At 54.5% G+C, this 24,319-nt stretch overlaps 3 protein-coding genes across 5 annotated transcripts; 2 read left to right on the top strand and 1 right to left on the bottom strand.

Annotated features, from left to right (window-relative positions):
- The first annotated feature begins 30 nt into the window (after positions 1 to 30).
- LOC128275505 (protein max) lies at positions 31 to 1,772 on the top strand. 3 transcript variants are annotated; one of them, XM_053014028.1, is made up of 6 exons: positions 31 to 176; positions 350 to 508; positions 607 to 675; positions 804 to 911; positions 991 to 1,114; positions 1,251 to 1,772. In XM_053014028.1, exons 2-6 carry the CDS (start codon positions 410 to 412, stop codon positions 1,430 to 1,432), a joined length of 582 nt encoding a protein of 193 aa, XP_052869988.1. In that variant the 5' UTR covers positions 31 to 176; positions 350 to 409; the 3' UTR covers positions 1,433 to 1,772. The 3 variants fall into 3 exon arrangements, with proteins under 3 accessions (XP_052869988.1, XP_052869987.1, XP_052869990.1); XM_053014027.1 differs by having other exon boundaries at positions 31 to 218; XM_053014030.1 differs by lacking the exon at positions 607 to 675 and having other exon boundaries at positions 31 to 218.
- Positions 1,773 to 2,805: 1,033 nt separating this feature from the next.
- LOC128275504 (solute carrier family 23 member 2) lies at positions 2,806 to 4,795 on the top strand. The gene is made up of 3 exons (XM_053014026.1): positions 2,806 to 3,032; positions 3,131 to 4,644; positions 4,715 to 4,795. Exons 1-3 carry the CDS (start codon positions 2,913 to 2,915, stop codon positions 4,767 to 4,769), a joined length of 1,689 nt encoding a protein of 562 aa, XP_052869986.1. The 5' UTR covers positions 2,806 to 2,912; the 3' UTR covers positions 4,770 to 4,795.
- A 2,273-nt stretch (positions 4,796 to 7,068) lies between these two features.
- Positions 7,069 to 24,035, bottom strand: LOC128275365 (uncharacterized). The gene is made up of 12 exons (XM_053013842.1): positions 23,829 to 24,035; positions 23,320 to 23,519; positions 19,894 to 22,236; positions 19,675 to 19,820; positions 19,029 to 19,609; positions 18,811 to 18,939; positions 18,618 to 18,747; positions 18,428 to 18,552; positions 18,246 to 18,352; positions 9,256 to 13,341; positions 8,475 to 9,141; positions 7,069 to 7,123 (listed from the first exon to the last, which is right to left on the bottom strand). Exons 1-12 carry the CDS (start codon positions 23,981 to 23,983, stop codon positions 7,069 to 7,071), a joined length of 8,724 nt encoding a protein of 2,907 aa, XP_052869802.1. The 5' UTR covers positions 23,984 to 24,035.
- Between the last annotated feature and the right edge of the window lie 284 nt (positions 24,036 to 24,319).

The raw sequence follows: 24,319 nt of genomic DNA, 5'->3' as shown, positions 1-24,319 counted from the left end.
AATATGTCAACTCGTGCTTCGACGGATTTTGCGAGCGATTAAACCACGGTGCGGATCTATATCTATTTCGCAGTGTCCTTTTGCAGTGTTTTGCGAGGAAATCGGTACTATTACGGTGCGAGTGCTTGGCGGAGTACGGTTGATCTAGTAACCGGCGATTAGTGAGCATCAACAGTGTACGTTGACCAGCCCGCCAACGATTTATGCGCCATTGAACGGTAAACAAATGGAGGGGAGCAAGCAGCGCAGCACTTTGTTGTGATCCGCGTTCGCGGGTACCATCTGGGAGGCAGCATTATGGCGTAGTAACATTATGTTGGCTCATTTCCGCCATTTGCGCACCGTTTAGAGGCTGCTGCAGACGGCGCACGAGACTTCCGGAACGATCCTAGACAGCAACAGCCCGTGGATGCGCTTGTACGAGGACACCCAAGGACGGAAGCTAAGCACCGGCGATTGGTACGACAACATGAGCGACGATGACCGGGACCTTGACATAGAGAGCGACGTAAGCCGTTTTTCTACCTATTCCGTAGCACCAGGCGACGCCTCGAACGCTGTTCGTTTTGATTTCCGATTATTATTATTTTATACTACAACTTCCAGGACGGCGATGATTCGGATAACACAAAATCTCAGAACCGTTCCGGAGGGGGTGGTCATTACAATTCGCAGGTAGCGCATAACGTATTATTTGGTCGCTTCACACGCTAATCGCACCCGTCTAACCCTACCGGCTCGGTGGCTTCCTTTGTCCCATTCTAATCCCTCTCGGCCCTCGGCCCCATTTGTGCTCGTTGCAGGCTGAGAAACGTGCCCACCACAACGCGCTGGAGCGGAAACGGCGCGATCACATCAAGGACAGCTTCACTTCACTCAGAGACTCTGTGCCGTCGCTGCAGGGCGAAAAGGTAGGCTACAAAACGGCACTCCGCCACTGGGGAGTCAAAGGGCACTTTTATATTTCCACCCACCTCTTCACCGCTGCAGGCCAGCCGGGCACAGATTCTGAAAAAAGCGGCCGAATACATTCAGTTCATGCGACGGAAGAACAATTCACACCAGCAAGACATCGACGATCTGCGGCGACAAAACACTCTGCTCGAAACTCAAAGTAAGTTGGCTCAACACACATCTCGGGATGAATATTTATCAACGATCGTCCGATCGGTGCTCTACTCCTCATGCATAATCCGTTTCGGACGCTTTTTAAATCTATTTTTTATTTCCATGTCACGCTCCCGGCACAGTACGTCAACTCGAGCAGGCGAGAGCATCCGGTAACTTTGTGGACGGTTCCGAGCTGGGTATGGGCATGAACGATAGTTCCCGCGAGTCAGACAGCTCCGACATCGACGAGGCGGTGAACAACAACAACAACGGGCTCGGTGTGCGACGAAACAAGAAGATGAAAACCAACTCTAGCTACTGAACGGACGATGCGTTTGCTGCACAGCAATTTAACTGTGGCCCATCTTTTTTCTGTCATTTATCTTCTATTTCTGCCGCCGTTTGTCCATTAGAGTTAAAGTAAGCGTTTCTCGTACCGTTTACCATTCACAGTTCCGGCATTTTGCGTGGTCAGTTCCATTGGTCGGAATCGGCGTATCAACTTTCGAACTCTTTTACGCTTTTATCTGTTCGCCAGATTGGCGGTAACGGCTTTTGTTTTTAAACCACAATTTTGAACTAAAATGGAACCACATCAATCTGTACATTAGATGATTATTTTCACGTACCAACAAATATAGGCGTACGCTAATTAGGTGTAACGTGTGATTCGGTACGGCTGCTTATTCGACCACATCCGAACCCCGAGTGGGCAGGCGAATGCGAATCAGTACGCGGGGCAGTATGGTGCCATCGAGCAGAGAGACGGTAGCGTCGGCCATGGGAAGGTTTGAGACATAAGCTCCAGAATTGACGGTTCCGTATCAGTAATAAAGTTACCCTGTTTATCTGCAGCAAATAACTGTCGATGGTGGAACGAGCGTTTAGATAGAGCGATATAAGGTGCGCACGTTGTCACTAGTGGGAAGTCTTTTAATACACGTGACCGGAGGCATTAACGGATTTTGACGCTGGACTCCACATATAGACACTCCGAGTTTACACATTTGAAGTGTCGTTACGTTACGGGTTCAAACGAACGAGCATAACAAGCAACGCACGTCTCCGACAAGTAGAATCTTAAATCACAGCGAAGCTTCAGCCACAGACCTGCTCAATACTCGAGGAGACGTACCATTTACCAGCGCCTGACATGAGTTAATTTATATTGACCGACGCGTGTGCCTCAAACAAAGCTCCCTTCGAGCAAACACAGCCTTTCTAACGCTTACTATCGCCGCCGCTGTATAGATAACAGCAACTGCGGAAACCACAACCCCAGGGGCGAATTCAAACTTTGCGACAAAAAAAACGGCTCCCATTTTCGGTTGATCCGTAACCGTTACGATTTATGAGGTAACTTCCAACTGCCACTGTTCGGCACACGGCGCAGAATTGCCGTTTTTAACAGACCCTTAGCCTTTAACGATTCCCTTAGCTTCGCGTCGGACCTGTTCACATTGGACCCGGTGTGGTTCTTGTGAGCAGATAAAACAACCGCGAACTAAGGTTCGAACAAGTCAGTCAAACCGGAGCACGCAAACCGAACACATCCCGTGTTCCGCATCACAATGGAAGGGCAGCTACTATTTTTAACACTTTAGTGAACATCTAGTAATCATTCTAGTCGTAGTAGCAGTGTGCGTACGAAAATCTCTCGGCATTCACACTCAGTCTCAGTCTCGGGAACTTGCTAATAGACTGCGCTAGCGAGTCAAACAGTTGATGTGATTAGTGGTGCAGTGATTGCGAGAAAACCAATCAGCGCCAAGTCGATCGCGTCAATTGCGAACAGTTTCGTGATGGCCGTGGATGCGGAGCAGCAGCATTCGCCGAAGCAATCGACGGCACGTGGTGGCGCCATTAGCTACGGAATCGACGACAATCCACCGTGGTACTTCTGCATCATGATGGCTTTACAGGTAGTGGACTTTCGGTCGGTTGGGAATGTTTAATGCATCCTTTACCGTGTAAAAAATGGCAATAACATGGTCTTCCATTCCTATAATATACTTTCCAGCACTATCTGACCATGATCGGGGCGATCGTGTCGATACCGTTTATTCTGACGCCGGCGTTGTGCATGCGTGACGAAGATCCAGCCCGCGGGACCATCATCTCGACCATGATCTTCGTGACCGGGCTGATCACGTTCCTGCAGACAACGTGGGGCTGCCGGTTGCCGCTGGTGCAGGGTGGCACCATTTCGTTTCTGGTACCCACGCTGGCCATTCTCAGTCTGCCGCGCTGGAAGTGCCCGTCCGATGAGTTGATCGGCGCGATGAGCGACACCGAGCGGACCGAGCTGTGGCAGGTGCGGATGCGCGAGTTGTCCGGGGCGATCGCCGTGGCGGCCGTGTCACAGCTCGTGCTCGGCTTTAGCGGCCTGGTCGGGAAGCTGTTGCGGATCGTGACCCCGCTCACGATCGCACCGACCGTGGCGCTGGTCGGCATAACGCTCTTCCGGCACGCCAGCGAAACGGCGTCCAAGCAGTGGGGCATCGCGGTCGGAACCACCACCATGCTGACGCTCTTCTCGCAGCTCATGGCCAACGTGAACTGCCCGGCAGTCGTCTATCGCGGGAGCGGCCACGGATTGCGCGTCACGTGGTTTCCCCTGTTCAAACTGTTCCCGGTGCTTCTGACCATCGCCATCATGTGGGCGCTTTGCGGGGTACTGACCGCGACCGGCGTATTTCCCGAGGGTCACCCGGCGCGGACCGACGTCCGGTTGCGTGTGCTCCAGGATGCGGCGTGGTTCCGTGTGCCCTACCCGGGCCAGTTCGGCCTGCCGACCGTGTCGCTGGCCGGAGTGCTCGGTATGCTGGCCGGAGTGATCGCTTGCACCGTGGAGTCGATCAGCTACTATCCAACGATCGCGCAAATGTGTGGGGCTCCACCGCCGCCACTGCACGCCATCAACCGGGGTATCGGCATCGAGGGGCTCGGCACGGTGCTGGCCGGGCTGTGGGGAGCCGGCAATGGAACGAACACGTTCGGTGAGAACGTCGGTGCGATCGGAGTGACGCGGGTCGGCAGCCGGCGGGTGATACAGTGGGCCGCGGCCATCATGGTTCTGCAGGGTGTGCTCAGTAAGTTTGGTGCGATCTTCATCATGGTGCCGGACCCGGTCGTCGGGGGAATCTTTTGCGTCATGTTCGGTATGATCACGGCGTTCGGGCTCGGAGCGCTGCAGTACGTCGATCTGCGGTCCTCTCGGAACCTCTACATCCTGGGCGTGTCCTTCTTCTTCCCACTCGTCCTCTGCCTGTGGCTCCAGGAGCACCCGGGAGCAATTCGCACCGGCAACGAAACGGTCGACTCCACTCTGTCCGTGCTGCTCGGAACGACTATCCTGGTCGGCGGAGTGCTCGGTTGCGTGCTGGACAATCTCATACCGGGCACGGACGAGGAGCGCGGTCTGGTGGCGTGGTCGAAGGAGATGGCACTCGACGTCGGGCAACAATCGGAGCACGCGGGTGCTGCCGAGAGGAGCACCTTCGATTTCCCCTACGGAAGTGACTTGATGCGACGGTAAGTTGGACAACCCGTACCGGGTGGTCGAAGCTGCTTGCATTAACCCAGCTCTTTCAATCCACCGTAGCTGGAAATGGACAAGGCACGTACCGTTTCTTCCCACGTACAAAATGAAGCTCTGAAGGACAACCCTCGAATGGATCGCGAGTTACAATTAAGTTTAGATAGAATTAATCATTTCTCGAAGTTAGATGAAACGAGTTAGCGAGTCGATAATAAATAATTTCGATAAACAACTTAAGTCATTACTTTGTCCATTAGTTGACTTAGCCTGATCCGTTCCGTGATGGAACTTGAGCTGAGTTCATATTTCGGATGGTCCGGGCAGAGAGCAGATGCACACAGGGAATCGTGTACTGATTCATCCTAGGTTTATTGATGTCACAGGACCATTGCGCTACCTGTTCGAATGTTAGGTAGCTCTACGACCCAACAATTAAAAAATTGGTCAATAATAGTGCTACACGGTCACGGGCTACCAATTCGGGATTCATTCTCTGTCTCTCTCTCTCTCCTCCTTTATGTATCCTCTACTTTCGTCTTCCATTTCCGCGTTTGAAATGGTTGCTACTCGAACGCGAACTCCTACTGGCCACCAACCAACCATCGGTTTGGCAATGCCAACATGGGTTAAGTACGCATGGCCACGGGTGACACAGCGATGTCAACATGTTCCTACAGAGTATGTAGGACTACAGTCCAACGGTTGCTATGACATTTTGATTTCATTTACTTATTGCTTCCCGAGCAGACTTCTTCCGTTGGGAAGACGCAAGTCCACCGGTGTCGTACGCTTGAGACCTTTCGAACGAGATTCCTTAACAAAAAACGAAAGAAACACAACCACAGTATGTTCACAACTAATTGTAAAACATCCATCGCCATACAGACAGAGAGAAGGATAAAGAGAGATAGAGAGAGAAACAGAGTCGCAAACAAAGTCTAGTGTTTCGACGTCACCTTGGCGCACTCCAACCCAATACTGTAGTATGCTTGCCATGGCTACGATCTTTGCTGCCGTGGTGGATATATATTTTCAAGCCATAGCAAAGTGTTGACAGCGCTACCGGCCCGACATTAGCCCGATTTCCTATGGTTGCTTCGATCGCAATACAATTATTATGTTTTATTTTGTCGCCCACCAAAGCATGCCTTCCTCTGTGTGTGTGTTTGGTGCGCTCGTTTCTAGGGGTTCCATCCCATCAGTTTGGCTTGTAAAAATTTATAAAAAATAACTTATAACAACAATCACCAGATCACCGACTCCTCGATACTCCGTTCCACGTTTATCCACGGGCTTTTTTGGCATCCCCGTTTCTTTTGATTTCCGTTCCTTCCCCGGTACTTGGGGCTTTGTTGTTTGGCTTTGGCTGCTGCTCTGCGCGTTTGGCATGGCACCTTTCCTTTCCTTTCGTTTGCCGTTATACTACGTTTAACACCCCACGAGCGGAGAGCTCTTTTAATACCACCTTTTTACCACCATTTTGGTTTGCTTAAAATTGACGCCGCCTTGCGGGCGTTGTTTAAAACCAGTCCGTTGTTACTTTACCCAAAAGCACCTAACCTGCAATATAGATAACCTAGGGTTTTTTTTGGAAACAGTGAGACAGAGACAGTGAGTGAGTGACAGAGGTAAGTGGTCGTCAGAAAAGCAAAGGCACCGGAATAGGGTGAACCACGGAGCAGTGAAAACGGAGGGCATCCGGGCCAGCATAAGACGTGGTACAGATTTCGTCGTGACACAAATGCACCGCACTCGGACCGGCGGTGATGCGCAGACCCTAATCCTACCGCCCCAAAGGTGGGGCGCCTGGGTGAGACACATGGTAATGGGCGGTGGTGTGTGGGTAATGGTAACATACGTTCGGTAGAGCACAGATTAAACATAGTGTCAACAAATGGCAACTCTGGATCAGGATGCACCATGATGGAGGCGCATGGTGATCCGTATGGCACCGAGTGTTTCGTTTGGCGGGTTCCTACACATACACTATTGGCGATGGAGATGGCCACCATGGTAGGCCTTCGGTAAGTGCACCATCTTTAGAGAGCGCTCCTAATTTAAAACATTCCTAATAACCCTGGCCTTGGCCACCGGGTGCGGCTACACCTTTTTTGGCTTAATGTTCATGGCATTTGGCGTCTTCTACTTACTTGCCTCCAGCGAGGGTGGCCTTAACTGTGAGGATCATTACAACTGGGGAGAATTGGTCTAAATGCATTGCTTCCTAGTTCGCTATATAGTTCTTCTAAAAACACACCTCCGTTTACCCGTGGGCAACATTAGTCTAAATCCTGCCTCCCAATGGCGGGAGCCCAACCCTTTGGTGCTCCATTTCAGCGTCCGATCACTGCACTCGTTTCGTTGTCTGTTGGTGCGATCGCACTAGTTGTTGAGGGGGGTCTGAAATAGTAAATTGCTTATGGATTACTCTCCGTTGGCCGGGACGAGGACGATGTCCGGTTGCGGTAGGTTCTGTGGAGAAAGACAGTGAGACGCGGGAAAGAATCGTTAGTCAAAAACTGAATGCCACCGGACGAGGTTCTACTGGACCGCAATTGAGGGCACGCTATCGAGTTGGAAACATCTGCGCAGGTGTCCGCAGGTGTGTATTACCTAAGCAAGGAAAGCCCATCGGCCGGCACGGGGAGCGGTGGCTCGCAAGGAATTCACCCCCCAAAAAGGTAAGGAATAGGAGGGAAGGCCGACAAGCTAGAGGAGCTTCAGGAACATCATAAAACTGCGATACAGCGTGCTACGGTGCCGGTGGTCGCTGGGTTCGCTTCACAGTGGCGGCGGCGCAGCAAGGCAAGAGGGAATAGAGTCGGCTTTCGATTAGTTGTAGTGCGTTGCTGGGACAGAGATCGATGGGTGTGTGTGGCGAACATCAAGATAAAATTACAGACGACAGTTACAGTTACACTTTAATACAGTCTGAAATCGGGCGGTTAGCACGGCCATTAGCACCTCAGGGACTGTTTGGGGTAGTTACGACTAGTGAGACACTTGCCTTGGCGGCCATTATAGAGAGCCTAACCGAGTAGTATACCTGAGTTCGAAGCGAGATTCGCCTAATTCAGCGTTTGGTACTCCCAAGCCTGCTTAGACCGATAGTGCTATCCAGCAATCCAGCTGTCACTAGATATCAAATGCGTTTTATGAAAACCGGAAATCTTCTCATATGGACCAAAGTGTGTCCGAAACGTCAATTGCACGTCAATTCGTTCATCGATCAAATCGTATACATCGAACAGCCAAAAAATGTTATCAGCAGCCAGCCGCACGCATTTCGATCAATGGCGGCATTTGTTGAACTGAAATTAGCCTAAATTCGGCTGAATAAACAAACCCATCCTTATGGATTCTTACAACAACGAAATTCTAGAACATTTGGGAAAAGGCGCATAAACTCTGCCAACGGAAAGCGGAAACAATCCCCGACAGGGACGCCCTCCAGTGCAAACTACTAAACCCATAAATAAACGGCCGGCGTGCCGTATCCAAGCATCGCGTATCGTTCCAATGAACAGCGACATGTAATGGCACACACCATAAGGGGCCAAATACCTCAATATCTCGCCGTAGATCTTCGTCGAACGGCAAAATCCATCTAGGGATTTCATCTAGGAAGAATTTGGATCCACGAAGCGAACATCAACGTCTAATTTCGAGGAATAGAAGCCTTTCTATCACCAACTCTGATCGGCCAGCTATCGGCCATTGGAACGGGGTACGGGGAATAGAAAACAGGAACCGATTGCTTGGGACAGGGGAACGGGCGTTCCATGCAGTTAAGACCAGACACCAAACACCAGGAGGCACTTACTTCGTGAGTGTTCCGCTCTCGTACCGCGGCGTACCGGTGCTGCTGGTGGTTCCGTAGCGAGCTTCCCGCAGGGCGCTCGGTGTCAGCAACGAGCTGCTGCGCCCGTCGTACGACCGGAGGGTCCTAGAGCCGCTGGTGCTGCTACTGCCGCCACCGCCACCGCCGCCGCCATTACCGTGCGAGTAGTCCGACGCGGACACGGTGGTCGACGAGGACGAAGACGTGATGGTGGCACCGCCGCCACCACCACCAACCCCTTGCTGGTGGTGGTCCTTGAGCAGATCTAGCGCGATCGACGAGGAGGAGGACGACGTGATATCGTTAGTCGGGGCACTGTAATGGCCGGCGGCCGCCACGAACGACGAGCGCCTCTTCACGGGGCTGTAACACGGGGCGTACACGGACGGTACGGAGGTTTCGTAGTAGGTGTTGCGTGTGTACTTCGTGTTGCTGGTGTTGTTGTTGATGGAGTTGCTGTCGCCGTGGACGTGATGGTGATGGTGGTGGTGATGTGGTAAGTGCGGGTTGTGTGCGGGTAGGTGGTGGTGGTAGTCGGCGGTGGGCGCCAGCAGGTCGAAGCTGTGGTTGTTGCGCAACCGCACGCAATCCCGTATCGGGGCGGCGGATTTCGGTGTGGCCGACGCGGACGTGAGTATGCTGGTGGTGGCTGGATGCGCGTACCGGTTCCGGTTCCGGTCGCTCCGCCCCGCGCCGATCGTCGCGTACCCCGGCAGGAGGGCGTACAGCCCACTGCCGCTGCCGCCGCCGCCACCGTACTTACCGCTGCTGCCACCGCCGTACTCCTTGGACGGGCGCAGAATGTAGGACGTGGAGCCACCCCGTGTCAGGGACTTTTCGCGCAGGGTTCCAGAGCCAACGTAGGAGTACTCCTTGCCCAGGCCGTGCAGGGCCGACGAGGAAGAGGACGCCCCGGGCGGCGTTCCGGTGGCCAGGTTGGTGGCCGATGCGCGTTTGGCCGGTTTCTTGTTCTCGTTGAAGCGCGTGTAGAAGCTCTTGCGCCGGATCCGCTCGATGACGCTCTCCGTGTCCGGATCTACTGGGGAGACAGAGGGCAGGTGGGGGGCTTGGGTTAGTCGCGAGTGGCGCCTCGACACGGACGACGCGGCCGGCGACGACCTGCCGCCGGCGTTGAGTCTGGTGTCCTGCTGGTGCTCGTCCGAGCACACGGACCAGCTGTCAAAGTAGAGCTCGCGCTCCTCCGACGGGGACTGGAAAGTGCTGGACGAGGCGTCGTCGTACGGACTACTGCGCGAACCAGAGGAGTAGTTGGTGATGCTGTCGTACGACGACGGCGTCAGCGCCGTGTTGTTGTTGTTGCTGTGGTTGGCCATGCTGTTAAAGGCGAGCCCCAGTGTTCCGTCGCAGGGCATCGCCGGGGGATAGCTGTAGTTGTTGTTGTTGTTGTTGTGGTGGTGATGGTGACTGTGAGTGTGATTGTTATTGGCCAAGGGCACTGGCGGGGCGCCGCCGTTCATACTCGCACCGTTCGCATTGTACAGATAATTGTTGTTGTTCTGGTTGTTGTTGTTTTTGTGGTTGAGGTTATGGAGGCTGTGGCCATTGCTAGGCGCATGTTCGTGTGTGTGAGATTGATGATTGGCTGTCATCGACGACGTCGTTGACTGCTGTTGCTGCTGCAGGCGCTTCAATTTCTCCGTGGCCGAGTGTACGGCCTGCTCGAGATCGATCGTCAGTGCGCGGACATTCGAGCGGGTCCTCCGTCCCCTCCGATCCGGTTCTTCGCGGGTCTGGGCGGTGGTGCCACCGGTCCCGTCGGTATGTTCGGCACCATCATCCCGGTGGAAGCACCGCGCATCCGGTTCCGGTGCTTCGGTTCCGTCACCTTCCGCCGCCGCCAGCACGCAACCGGGACAGCCATACTTGACCGGTATCTGCGACGACTGGGCCAGCGACTGCACCGGTCGTAACTTACGCTGCTGCTGTTCCGTCGCCGACGTCATCATCGCCACGGCCGCCATGTCGCCGTTCGGGGGTCCCAGCGGTATCACGGTGTCACTGCGCGCCCCACCGTACATCCGGGCACGGGGCTCAGTCTCCAACACACCGGCCGCCGCCGTCGCAGGCCGTGCCGCCATCGCGATGTGGCTAGAGGACTTGGTATTAAGAAGACGGTGGTTAGTGCGTGACGACGACGAGGAGGAGGAGGAGGGTGGCGGCGGCTCCTTCTCGAACCTCCGGAAAAGCCCCAGTACCTTCGTGACGCCGCACCGGTTAAACGTGCCCGGCATCTCCTCCACGCTCACGGCGCGCTTGATCAGCGTCGATTCGGTCAGCCCGGCGGCTTCGGTCGCCCTCGGGCCAACCGATCGCTCGCGCAGGTTCCGGATCACCGTGTCGATACGGGACTTCCGCCCCCCGGGCGCCACTGGACCGGCGCCATTCTCCTTCACCAGCGCCGTAGGCACCATCGCGGGAACGGCCGGATCGGGCAGGGTGGCATCGTCCGCGCCGGTGCTCACCGCCGCTGCCGCCGTCGCCGCAGCCTTCTTCTCCCTGCCGGCTTTGGTGCTGGTGTCGCGGAACTTCTCGAACCGCTGCCCGATGCTGGCCAGGAAGCCCTTCTGTTTGACCTTCTTCTCCGGTGACTTGGATCGCTGCTTCTCCGTCGCCGCTTCCGTCGGTTCCGGAGATGTGATCGCACCGTTGACGACCTTCCCGTTGGCCGTCTCAACCGGAGCGGCACTCTTCCCATCCGTCGACACCTTGGACACCTTCTTCACGATCCGGATCACCTTCTTCACCTTCTTCGGTGCCGGGTTGCTGGCAGCGACGGTGACGGCGGGAGTTGAAGCCACCTCGGTGGGAGTCTTGTCCGGTGTCGGCTCACGGACCGGCGGAGGCTGCGGCGGTGGGTCCTTCGGTGGCGAAGATTTCGTCGCCGTCAGCTTGGACGAAGGGAAACTCTTGGGGCGCGCAATTTTACTCCCCACTGTGCCGGTGCTGGTTCCGGTTCCGGCGATTACGTCTGGTGCCGCCAGTGGCGCCACCTCCGCGGATCCCTTTACGCTTGATTCGAGCGCCGGATCGATGGCCGCCAGTGACAGTTTCCCTTCCGGGCCACCGGCCGGTTCCTTGCAGGGGTACGAGCGGGGTCTTAACAGTTTCGACTCCTTCTTCGGAGCCCCACCCAAGGTCGTCGTCGGCGTCGTGACATCCGTCGATGGGGGGTCAGCTTTCTTCACCTTCTTCACGGTGGACGGCGGCTCGGGTTGCTCACCGCCGACTCCCGCCGAGTCGACCGCCGGTAGTTTGGCCACCTTCACCAGCTTCACCTTCTTCACCTTGACCGTTTTCTTTACCGTAGGTGCCGCCGTCGCCGTCGCCGGAGTACCGTCCACCGGTGGACTGCTGCTGGCGTCCGGGGTCGGCGTCGAGGTCGCTGGTTTCGGATCCGCATCCGCGGGCCCCTCACAGTTGGGACATGCTCCGGCAGGCGTCGTCGCCACCACCGCCGGTTCCGCGTCGGCCTCAGTCCGTCGGCCACCAACATTGCCGCCCATCAGGGACGTCAGGTTCGTCAGGTCCTGCAGCTGCTCCTGTAGTAACGACAGGGTTTCGGCTGCCGATAGCGGCGGTGGAGAAACGGTGGCCCGCCTCGTCCGCGGTTCCTCCGCCACCTCCGGGACCGGCCCCGTCTCGTCCGGCTTCTTGTACTTCTCGAGGAAGTAGCTCAACCGGTCGTTGACCGAATCGCTGCCCAGCTGCTCCAACCGTCGCTGCCGGGAGCCTCCACCCTCCCGCAGTGTTACGCCGCCGCCGCCCTCGGGCTCCACCGGAGCCTTCGCGTCCTCCGTCCCTGCCTTGGGTGGATCGAAAAAGTCGGGCCTCAGGAAGCGCGACAGCCGCTTCGAAGGTACCGCGACCGATCGGCCGGGCTGTGTGTCCGGGAGTAATAAACTGTGACGGTGTGCTGGTGGTGGTGGTGCGGATGCTCGTGTGTGTGCCACCGACAGGGGTGCGAAGGCCGACCCGCGCGAACTCGGCAACTCGTAGCGCGCAGACGTACCGGACAGGTCGAAGTAGGGCGCCGCCGCCGCCGCCCCGTACGGGACGTACGTGGTGCCATTGGTGCCTCCGTCTTCGTCCTTCGTCTGATAGCCGGGCGGTGGGGAAAGGATGTCCCGCGGTTGGCTGCCAGCCCGACGACCGTCGTCACCGGCCGGGCGACTTCCGGCGGCGCTGTTACTGTAGCTGCGCCGGTAAAGCCGCTGCCCGGCAGTGGCCGCCGCCGCCGCTGCCGTCGCCGCCGCCGGTCCACCCTGCATCGAAAGCGTCCGCGACAGCTTGCGGGCCTGCTGCGGGGGCAGCTGGGCCAGCAGCTGCTCCTGGACGCGCTGCGACAGGGCGGGCGTAATGCTGGACAGCGTCTCCAGATCGCGCTTTGACAGGCGCAGCTGCGACAGATCGAGATCGCGCAGATCCAGGTTCTCCTCAGTCACCGCTGCCGCCACTCCACCGCGGACACCGGCACTACCTCCGCGGATTCCTCCAACGCCACCGTCCTCAGGAGCCACCGTCCCCCCTGGCTGGCCGCTGGCAGCGGACCCGTCCCCCCCGCGCGGCGTCGCCGCCGCCAGCGCGGCCAGGTCCTTGTAGATGGAGGAAGGAAGGTTAGATGACGAGGGTAGCTGATGATGGTAGCTGTGCCTAGGGTTAAAACTACTACGCATGGGGCTGCCATTTGTTGTTGCTGCTGTTGGTGGTGGTGTTGTTGTTGGTGGTGGTTGATGATGATGATGATGGTTGTTGGTAGGGTGGTGGTGGTTGCTGTTGCTGTTATTACTACTATTCGTTACATGATTATTTTGTGATTTGAGTCTAGTGCCTAGAAGAGACGGAAAAAGGATGGAAGGACAGCGATGGTGGCAGACAGAGACAGAGAGAGAAAGAGAGAGAGAGAGGGATGGAGAGAGAGAGCGAGTGAGAGCGAGCGAAGGATGGGTTGGTGGAGAAAGTGCGGGATCGGGCCGGGAACCGAGGATCGTTTTGGAGTGTCAGGTTGTAAGAGAGAGATAGAAAGAGAGAGAGAAGAGAGAGAGAGAGAGAAAAAACGAATACAGTTTGCACGAAAACGGGAGATAAACAATTTTGCAACAGCCAAAATGTAAGATACACAGAGAGAGAGAGAGAGCATGGGTGACATGGCCGAGGGCACGGCCCCGGGGGGAGGCCCACAGTATGTACAGCAGCAGCAAGAGGGTTGACCAATTGTTCGACTCTCACCGGCCAACACTGGGAACTATCAGGCCAGGTCGTGTTGGGGGGGGTGATAGAGGGCAGGGTGCTGGAGGCGGGTGGAGAAGGCGGGAGCTCGAAACATGATGGTGGTACAGCCACGATGATGATGATGATGACAGAGAGAGAGAGAGGGAGAGATTAGTGTCGGACCACCCTTGGACGGATCACCCTTAGACTTACCGGTGGCCGGCTCTGGAGGCCCTGTCGGTGCACACCCGGAACACCAAACGGCCACCACGCTTACTGACTGGAGTTGACTAGAGTGTTAACACAACGGAACACACGAAACAGAAAACGGCATGCAACGGCAGGACGGGAAGGCAAACAAGACTCACGAGAGGCGTTCTACAAGTGGAAACTACTAGAGTTCGTTTCAATCGACTGCGGGGACATACCTCCACAGGTTCATCATCACAATGTTCGGGGATTCGGTCTTGGGGATTGGTCTAAAGATTTTTATTTGCAATTTCTCTGCAGTCGGCAGAGACAGGGTCATAAACAACAATGGTCCGTTTAAGGATCTATTCTCCACACACACACACACACATAAAGATACACGATTGAAACACTGATTCCAGTACGAAATGGCTACAAAATTGTTCATTTTAAATGTTGTTTAACTGGACCGGGTTTAGCAATAAATCAATTAACGAAAGATCAATCAAGCTATTTGGAGCACACCGAACTGAAACGGTTCAACAAACATGCACTGCGAGGCGCGCCCGGACTCCGGGCGCTGGCTACTCCATATCTGTCTGTGGCCATTTGGTTTTTGGTTTTTAATTGTTTTTGTTTCTGGGTCCTAGGCTTGTGGTTCGTCCGTAGATCGCCACGATCTATCTCAATGCCCCAACAGCAAGCTGCAACACAAGAACGGCATCCAGATCCGTGCGCAATTGGCTAATTTTGTGTATAAGTATAAAACCAGGTCAATTTAGAGCCCTCATCATAATGCTCGTTTGGCAACAAAGGCTTTTAAGGGGATTCCGCAAGAACTCCACAAGCGAAAAGCAGCAGGAAAACCCAAAACCCACATCCCATAGCCCAATCGCTATAGACGGAAAACAATGCTCAGTGTTTGGTGGGATCGGCAGGGTTTGGTCTACTATGACCTACTCAAACCTAGTCAAACGGTATATCGGACATGATGGAAGGCCGGTCAAGGAAAGGATTGACTCATTTAGTTGGGAATTACTTTCCCACGCGTTCACTTACTTCTCTTGTGAACATTTGGCAAAATGGTTTGAAATGAATAGGTTTGCTCCAAAAAAGGAGCAGCTCTTTTGGCGTGGCTTCCACAAATTGCCAGAAGGATGGCCAAAATGAAAAGCTAGCGAAGGCAAAGTGCCTTTCCTTTGAACAACTTCGGTTTCATACTTATACACCCCTTATCACCGGACAATGGCCGTTGGCCAAAAGAAGCAACGCTATTCGCTAATAAGCGCACCAGACAATGTGGTGCTTGCAAAGGCACGGACTCAAAGCTCGCTTGGGTTTTAGCAACTTTTCTCTCTATCGCCTATCGATTTCAGTGTTGTCACTCGTCAGTGGCCGCTGCTGGCCGGCGTAGTGCTTGCTGTTGAGGTGTCGAGCTGTGCTGGGAGGAAGAATTCGGGTTGGTAGTATTGGTTTTGGTAGCATTGTTGTTCTTGTTGTTGTTGTTGTTGTTGTTGTTGTTGTTGTTGTTGGTGGTGGTAGTGGTCGTATGGATGTTGGGGTCGGTCGCGGATGGCGTAGCAGAAACGGTATGGGAGCTACTGGGCGTACTGGGTTTGGGTACATGAGATAACGTAACGCGGAACCCGACTGCAATCACATGAAATTAAACGAAAAAAAGAAGAATAACACGCAACCATATGAGCACGTAAAAGGGACAGATCAACGACGGTACGGCGTAAGAAACTAAAGTACTTGATCGCAACAGAAGAAGGACAAAACAAATGGCACAATGGCAACAGTGTAAACGAACAAAAACAAAAGACAAGAACACGATGAGACACAGTGAATGGTAAACAGAACGGATGGACTGGCCATGCTTGGTGGTGATAATGACAAAAGTGAGCTCATGGGATGGTCAAACGTGACTGTGCGCCGTGTGTTTTAATGTTGCATGGTTTTCCCGATCGTTTTAAAAGTCTGTCCCTGTGTGTTAAAGTAGTAGGTTCCAGGTCGGTCTAATTCTAGGATTTCAATCTTGTGGAACTAAATTTGGATCGCTTTCAGTGAGCCGAACTCCCGATGGTTTCCCCTGCCACAAAAAACAACAACCGTCGCACAACACTCAGTTCCACTATCAACCCACTATTCTTCCTCCCGGGACCTGGGAGAGGATCGAGAGGAAAAAACAGCAACAAAACCAAAACCAAAAGACCAGAAACACAGAAAAATGGCAACAAAAAACGGTGAACACAAAAAACAAGAACAAATAACAAACAAACAATCGAAAGCACACAGTTGTAAAAACAAACGGAAACACACACACAGAAAGTACGCAGCAGACAGATGGTTAAAGTTTGACAGAGTAGGAATAAGGTGGCGTGGCTGGCTGGCTGGCTGGCTAGCTGGCCGGCCGGGGCCGTAGTGCCAGCCCAGCGCGATCGGTTTCTTTCGTAACGAAGCCTCGTCCTTTTGACCGTTCAACCAAAAATATTCCTTTAGTTAACCTCTCTCTCTCTCGCTCTCTCGTTCTCTCGCTCTCTCTCGATGCCGGTAAAGCCGGCTACATCGGAGCCGTGTGTCTGTGTGTGAGTTTGAGATCTTGATCTGTTTGCGTCAATTTTCCTTCTTACTCGTCCAGCAAACTTTAACCATCTCTCTCTTCGGAACTGGATGTGAACGCAACGAAAATGAAAAGAACAACGTTTCCACCGTATCGATCGTCTCGATCGTTTCGCTAACAGCACCGAACCTCTACCGAGCAAAAGAGCGAACCTCTATAGCATTCTACGCGTGAAACAGTTTTAATTGACGCTCAACGAAAGAGAAAAACTAAAACACTACCGGAAAGCGTTAACGAAACTGAAACTGAAACTGAAAAACTGCGCTACGTGTGAGAGGATTAGCAACTAAACCAATATTTTCGATTGAGTCGAAGGACACTGAGTCGAAGGCTCGCGGCTAATAGACACAAGTAAGAACATGGCCCATTCCGGAAGGAGGGCACATCGTTTCGGGACAAAAAAATGGCTTTATTTAATTGACAAATTGCTTGCTTCAACATCACAAACGATGCGCGCGCGCGATCCTACCTAAACCCGACACGGTGCCGGGTGCCTCTCCCTAGTTTGAGTTGCCTGCCTCGAGCAACTGCCCCGTCATAGTGTTCTAAGTATCCTGCACAATCCTTCTTCGTGCGCTATCCGCACCATCATCATCCTCATCAGTATCGGGGCCATCGTCGTTATCGTGTGCTAACCCCACACTAATGGGCGGTTGGAAACTGTTTTCTTTTCCATTTTGTTCGAGTTCAAACGTATGCAAAAATGATAAAAAAAACAACAACAACCAGTGACACAGGAAGTATAGATGTATGAGAGCAACAAAAAGAAAAACAAAACCAAAACGGACTACGAAAGTACTACGGTCACAATCCAAACGCGGCTTCAACCGCCGTTACATTTTACTGATGCTCGTCTGAACAAGTTTGTAGTTTTTGCTTGGTGTTGTTGTTGCAGTGTGTTCGGTGAGTTCTGCTCGTTCGGACACAGAGTACTTGGCGAAACGTCTTGGCGAGTATCATTATAGTAAATATACCATATAATTATGTGTGTAGGGGGCACGAAATCATTACCAGGTCAAAAAATAAAAGCAATCCAAACCAAGGTTGTTGCAAGGTAATATGAATCAACCAAACTTCGCTAGCATCAATGAAATATATAGTTCCTATGGACCTGTAAACACTGGCACAAGCCGGAAAGCGATCACACACTACGCGGGAAATGAATCCTTTGCTCGGCCCCTTCTTACATCCCGATTGTCTTACATAAAAGCAACGATCTGCCGTTTCGCGTCTATCCTTCTTCCGAAAGGCTTTACTCTTGCGTTTGGCGTTCCCAAAAGTAGGAATTAAATCGGATCAATAATGTTCGCCGCTGTGTCTGCTTAAGATTGTAGAAGTTGCAATTGGGGTGTGTGTGTGTCGCAGTCGCGGCCACAACAACGCGTACTAGTCGGATGCGTCGGGTGCGTTTGCCGCTTTTTGATTCGAGTTTAGAGCAAAAATTTGAAGCGTTTTGTTCCTTCTTTTGGTTTGGTTTGAAAAATGGAAAATCAAAACAATGATATTGTGAGGCGAAAAAACACATGAACAAAAATAAAAAAAGAAGAAGAAGAGAACGGGTTATCATCATCAAAAAAAAAGGAAAAGAAAAAAAGTAAACGCAGATCGCGGACGCAGATCGTAGACGTAATTGCAAACGGGCGCTAACGGTAAGAACCTATCGCGTGTACGAACGAACAACAACACCTACTTAAAAAGGCTACGATATTCACCTCTTGGAAGTGTGGCTCCGCTGCGCGAAAACATTGAATCGATGTCCGTGCTCAAGTCTCGCGACATGCTGTGGCGCCAAGCGTTGGCGTTGGGGTCGCCCATGTGCCTGCCGCGAAAGGGTTTTGTCGGAAAAAGGACAAACGTTAGTGCCGAACGGTTACGATTATTCTACATTAGCTACCTTGCAAACGGATCCTGATGCCAGAAGGATGGCTGCGCTTGGCGCAGATTATTCATGAAGCGCGACGCTGGGAACCTCGGCGAGCTGGCATCGTTCACGTTCAACCGATTCGTGAGAGCGCGAACCTAACGTGCCACAGTGGAAATGAGCAAATTAAACCCAAACTTCGTTGCGTTCCACAAAAACTCACCCTCGACAGGAGCGTAGAGAACAGATTCTCCGCGGTCAGTATTTCGAAACCATCGTCATCGTCTTCCTCGCCCGAGCTGGCCGAATCGTTCGGATCCGTCTGCGTACCACGCTTCGATGGCCGGGAGCTCCTGGAAATGTCAAAAGTCGAGTTGTCACAAACCGTAGCAAATAATCAACCGGCAACGCCGTACCGCAGTCGATGCATCATGTGGAATTTCGGTTCCTCAGAGTCACTATCACGGCCCAGAGAAGTGTGGCGGTTCAGTCGTTGGAAGGAACTCGTTTCGGCCGGCTCGTTGTCGGTTTCCGACAGCAGAGACCTAAGAGACGGACGAACGACAAAGAATTAAAATAAACCTTAACCGGCGTGCTGATTAGTCACGAAACGTTTGACCGAAACGATCGTTACCCCAATCGCCGAGGGCGTCCGAGGCGCGGCTTCATGCCCGGAAAACCGGCCGCTCCGACGGCCGACGCCGAGGACGCGTTCGATTCGGACGGTTCGAGGCTGTTTGCGCGCGGTGTCACGAACCCACCGCCTTCGACCGCGATCGGTATGATGAACTCGCGCGGGCTCTTCTTGATCGGCATCGTGGCGTTGCTGCTGTTGCTCACGGTGCCGCTGGCCATGTGCTGGCCGGAGGCGGTCGCCGATAGGCCACCCTGCGAGACGGTGTTACTGTCGGAATCGTTCGACTCGTTCGTCGACTGGCGCGAAAGCGTTCCCCGCTGCGCTGGCTGCGCCCCGCCGTACGTAGGGCGACCGTAGGCCGGCGGTTTTTGCGGCCCAAGATCGCGGCCCTGCGGTTCCAGGCTGTTGGCCCGCTGCTGCTGCTGCTGCTGGTACGCCATCGGCCCAAACGCGGGCGGCAGATCGCGCCCGATCGGCGCACTGCGCAGATCCGGAATTTGGTGCTGAAATTCGGTCGAAAAGCGCATCGGCGCAAATGCTGACGACTGCTGCTGCTGCTGTGGGACGCGCTGGTCGGTCTGGAAGATAGAGCACCGGTTAGAGAGGGGCCCCAGTGAGTGTTACGACGCGGACGGTGCCTCACCTTTGCCGGTCCGTCTCCGGGCACCTCCGATGGTTTGTTGGCGGACAGCTTTCGCCTCGGCAAGGTGGCCGATTTGAGCGTAATTTCCGCGTGCGATGTTTTGGTTTCGTCCTTCGGCGGGCTCGGAATACTTCCCATCGATACTTCTGTACGGGACACGAAAGGTACGGGGTTAATGATGCCAAACGGACCACCCAATTGGCCGCTCTTGGTACTTACTCCTGGGGGTGGACATCGTATCGCAGCGTGGCTCCACCGTGTCCGCTCCACCGAAGCGGTACGGTTTGTTGATGCCCAGCGTACCGGTCGTGGAGCGCCCGTTGGCACCGAACGGCATCGGCGGTTTGCGCAGCCGCCCGATCGGTATGGCGTTGCCAATGATTTCGCGCGCATTCTTCAGCTTCCGCTCACGCTCGCCCTCGTCCAGCATCGAGAAGCTCTCGGTGCGCGAACACAGCTGCTCCATGGTCGGTGTCGACGGTGCACTCGTGTCCGGGGTGACCGGTTTCACCTTGTTCAACAGCGCGATCGAGTTCTCCATCGAACGACGGGCTTCCTCCAGCGAGAAACTGCCGACCGAGCTCTTCGAGTCGCTGTCCTTCACCTCATCGTCCGACTTGGACTTGGGCGGCGGCTCGACGTGCGGCTGCGATGACGGTTGGAAGGCCGACGAAATGCTCTTGGTCGGTCCACTGCCGACAGTGGACGGTGGAGTAGCCACCGGTGAGCCGACCGGTTCCTGCCTGCCGCCGTCTTGGTCCGCCGCCAGCTTACGCTGCTGCTGCTGGAGCTCCAGGGTTGCCGGCGGCGGTTTGGTGAAGGTGGCCGACGAACTGAGGCCCGTTTTGCGCTCGAACTCTTTCTTGTAGTTCCCGACCGTTGGCACGCCTCCGCCCGGAAGCACAAACTTCTTGAACTTCTCGTTCCCGCCCGCCTGCTGCTGCTGGTTCATGTTTTGGAACTTTTCCGCCGTCTCGAGAATGCGCGACTTGCGCCGCTCGGCCGTGCGCGCCAGGCTCTCCTCCGGCAGGCTGCTCTTGCGCTCCACGCTGGTCGACCGGTGCACCGGACCGCCCGGTGCGTCTCCCGGTTCGGTCGCACCCGGAGCGTTCACCGCGTGGATTGCCGACGTCAGGTCGGTCGTTTTGTTCTTGCCGAACACCTTCCTTGGTGCGACCGGGAAGGCGGGTTTCTGTTCCGGTTCCGGCTTTTCCAGCTTCTCCAGCTTCGCGCGCACACTGGACACCGTTTTGTGGGTGACATCCGGTGTGGACACCGGGGACTGCGCCACTCCATTCGCCGCCGCTGGCTCGGACGGTAGTGGTTCCGGCTGCTGTTCCGGAGCCGGTTCCGAGTGCGGCTGCGTGGTGGCCTCCAGCAACAGTTCGTCACACATGTTCTCGAGATTTTGCAAATCATCCAACACTTCCTGCGCCTCGAACTTGTCCGCCGTCGGGGACGCGTGAGTCGCCTCGCTACCGGCGCCGTCCTCCGGCCGAGACGGGCTACCGTCCGTCGGTTGTGCGGTCGGAGGCGGATCAGAGCCGATCGCCGCCGCCTCCTCCAAGTCCATCACCTCGGGTATGCGCGGATGCGAAGGCGATGGATCCGCTTTGTCCTTTTTCTTCACCGCTCCGGTCGCGTTCTCGGTCGACACAGTCGTTTCGAGCTTGCGCTTCGTCTGCGCCGGACTACCGGTGGCCGCTTCCGCCGGAGTGATCGTCCGCGTCGGCGACGGCATGAGGGCCGCTTCGCCACCGGCCGCCACCATGTCGAGAATGCGCCGTTCCGCCTCGGTGCCGCCCATGTCGACGATCGAGCCCACCGAATGGCTCCGCTGGATGCGATCCTTCGCCTTGGATGCCTCGTCTTGCCCGTTGCCGACCAGCAGCTGGTCCGCCGTCACCGACGGTGGTGCCAGCGAAAGCAGCACGTCCAACCGGACCGGCGTCTGGTTGGCCAGCTCCTCGGCCAGATCGAGGCACGATTCGTCGTAGCCCTCGTTCACCCACCAGTGGTTGCAGATCTGCTCGACGCTGGCCCGCTGCCGCGGGCACACGGTCAGCATTTCTCGGATGAGCGGGGACGCGCGGGACGGCTTCTTCGGCTCGAAGTAGTCGCCCTGGCTGATCTGCTTCACCAGCCGCTTGAAGTTGGCCCCATCGAACGGCATCGCACCGTAGACTAGAGTGTAGAGGAGCACGCCCAGTGACCAGCAGTCCACTTCCGGGCCCTGGTACGGCGTGCCCTTGACGATTTCGGGCGACGCGTACAGGGGCGACCCGCAGAACGTGGCCAGCAGCCGCTGGTCGTCGAACACGTTCGACAGCCCGAAGTCGGCGATCTTGGCGTTCCCGTTCTCGTCGAGCAGAATGTTTTCCAGCTTCAGATCGCGGTGACAGATTTTGTGCTTGTGACAGTAGTAGATGGCCGTCGACACCTGGCGGAAGATGCGCCGTGCTTCCTCCTCCGCCAGCACCTTCCGCTCGGACAGGTAATCGTACAGCTCGCCGCCGGCCGCAAACTCCATGACTAGTACCATTTTTTCACGGTTTTCAAATACTAGATCGACACGAGGACGACACAAGAGAAGATGAAAGCGAATGAGCTTAGTTTTTCATAAAAGAGAAATATTAAATGCAGCCGCATCTATTAGTTCTTGATCTATCAAACGACTGAGTGAAGACTTGGAAGACGAAGAAAGGCCTGGGCGTCCGCAAGACTGAAATCATTCAGAATTGGTGCGAAAAGTTCGTGAAATCGTTGCTGGGGATGAACATTTCCCAGCAAGGATGTTGACTGGTGAGAGTAATACAAAAGAACGCTCGTGTAACACCTTCGAAAGACATGATTTCAACCGCTAAAAAGGACAACAACTTTGGTGTTTTAAGGAAGGCTCTCAAGCAATGCGTCAAAGCATGGAGTGGAAGTCAAACAGGTAACCTAAAACCACAATATTGCGTCTGTTGAAGTCTAGGATAAAGACAATGCTGATAACTTTTTATGATCCAAAGGGTTCAATCCATAAAGAATTCGTCCCTGAAGCTAGGACGAAAAATGATTTCTATTAAAAATAAGTACCCGAACCAAAACCGAGTGTGTTTTATTGAAATTACGAAGGCAGGTTCGTTATTTTAAAGCCATACTGTATAATACACCCGGACCGACGGACGCCTCCCATCGTAGCCCAAATTCAAAGCTCCATTCGGTTGATAATCAAATCAAGGCGCACACATACAGGCCGAGAGCGCCCCGGGCCATCGAACAAATTGGGCTGATAAAATATGCCACAGCCACTCTCTCTCTGTCCATTATTAAAGTGGTGTGCCGCACACATCACTTCGGCGAGCAGGAAACTTGGAGATTATCATTTAATCATAGAAGGCCGCACTCTCTGGCGGAGAAGCTCCGGGAAGCTCCTTAAGCTCGGCACCGGCAAATGGAGCAAAAACTAATTACATTCCTCGCACACACACGACCTCAAAGGACCTCAGGTCGGTCGAGCTATTTCGAACCTGGCCGGCTTCCGGTCGGCCGTTCCATTTACGTGACACCTCAAGGTCAAGGCACCCACCGACGACCCCAAAAAACGAGCCCTTGGACAAAATCAGGAGAAATTGGCCCACCCATCCGTTCTGTGCTTACCTTCGTAAATGTGTATTATGTTGGGATGCTGCACGGAGCTCATAATCTGCACCTCGCGCCGTATCCGAATGAGATCTGCTTCCGTTTCTATTTTGCTCTTCTTGATCGTCTTGATGGCCACCTCCTGGCCGGTTTCCTTGTTGATGCCGAGCTGCACCTTGCCGTACGTTCCCTGGCCGAGCTTTTTGATGATGTCGAATCTGACACCGGCACCGGCAGCAGCACGACACCAGGCGACATCCCGACGGCACGGGCATAAAAGCAGGACAAGGACACGGTCCCCGGAACGGCAAAGAAAAAGCGAAACGAAACGGAACAATGGATGAAAAATTGAATCAAAATCAGCCATTCACAAACTCACGGATTGTGTGGGAAGGACAATGGGGGGACCGTTTTTTCCGGCTTCGGGTGCCGACACTTTTTCTTTTGTTTTTCGTCCACCTTTTCACGTGCGGCCGGCCGGGGGGGGGGGGGGGGGGGGGGGGGGGTTGGGAAACTTTTCCGCTTACCTCTGGCGTAGCTTTTTCCTGTGGTTGTTCATCTTCACCGCGCCCGTGTTCTCGATGCCGCTCATAATGTTCTCTATCGACGCCTTCTGCGGTGGGTACTGTTGGGGCGAGGGCGGCAGTGCCTCGCCGCCCTCCACCTGCTCGCCTACCACCATGGTCGTTGCGTTGCGTTGCTTGGCGAAAACAATTACAGGCCCCAGACACCAGGTTTTCGGAACCGGAGAACCTGTCCCACCAAAGCTGAGTTAAGCCGGCTCCTATGGCTAGCTGGCTGGCACTTTGTTGTATTTTTCTGTTCTCCCCCTCTCTCTCTCACTCTGTCTGCATTGGCCGATCCGCGGGGAGTTGATCAACTTAGGTAAAAACTAGAAACAATTGGTAAAGTTTTCCCGTTCCGGTGGAAAGCGGATTTCTGTTTGCGGGTTTTCATAAATAACCGTTACACTGCACTAGCCGCGCCGCGCCACGTGCACTCTTTGTTGCTGCCAAAT

This window comes from Anopheles cruzii, chromosome 3, assembly GCF_943734635.1.
Source record: "Anopheles cruzii chromosome 3, idAnoCruzAS_RS32_06, whole genome shotgun sequence".
Taxonomy (NCBI): domain Eukaryota; kingdom Metazoa; phylum Arthropoda; class Insecta; order Diptera; family Culicidae; genus Anopheles; species Anopheles cruzii.
The sequence above is the reverse complement of the archived record's forward strand: the minus strand, read 5'-3'. Positions and strand labels throughout refer to the sequence as shown.

Excerpts from the sequence above, each read along its gene's own strand:
- LOC128275504 (XM_053014026.1), top strand. The coding sequence starts at position 2,913 with ATGGCCGTGGATGCGGAGCAGCAGCATTCGCCGAAGCAATCGACGGCA. Across the intron at positions 3,033-3,130 it reads GCATCATGATGGCTTTACAG|CACTATCTGACCATGATCGG; the intron begins GTAGTGGACTTT and ends TATACTTTCCAG. Across the intron at positions 4,645-4,714 it reads GGAAGTGACTTGATGCGACG|CTGGAAATGGACAAGGCACG; the intron begins GTAAGTTGGACA and ends AATCCACCGTAG.
- LOC128275365 (XM_053013842.1), bottom strand. The coding sequence starts at position 23,983 with ATGGTGGTAGGCGAGCAGGTGGAGGGCGGCGAGGCACTGCCGCCCTCG. Across the intron at positions 22,237-23,319 it reads CATAATACACATTTACGAAG|TATTTGAAAACCGTGAAAAA; the intron begins GTAAGCACAGAA and ends GTGTCGATCTAG. Across the intron at positions 7,124-8,474 it reads GAGAGCGGAACACTCACGAA|AACCTACCGCAACCGGACAT; the intron begins GTAAGTGCCTCC and ends CTTTCTCCACAG.
- LOC128275505 (XM_053014028.1), top strand. The coding sequence starts at position 410 with ATGCGCTTGTACGAGGACACCCAAGGACGGAAGCTAAGCACCGGCGAT. Across the intron at positions 676-803 it reads GTGGTCATTACAATTCGCAG|GCTGAGAAACGTGCCCACCA; the intron begins GTAGCGCATAAC and ends TGCTCGTTGCAG. Across the intron at positions 1,115-1,250 it reads CACTCTGCTCGAAACTCAAA|TACGTCAACTCGAGCAGGCG; the intron begins GTAAGTTGGCTC and ends CTCCCGGCACAG.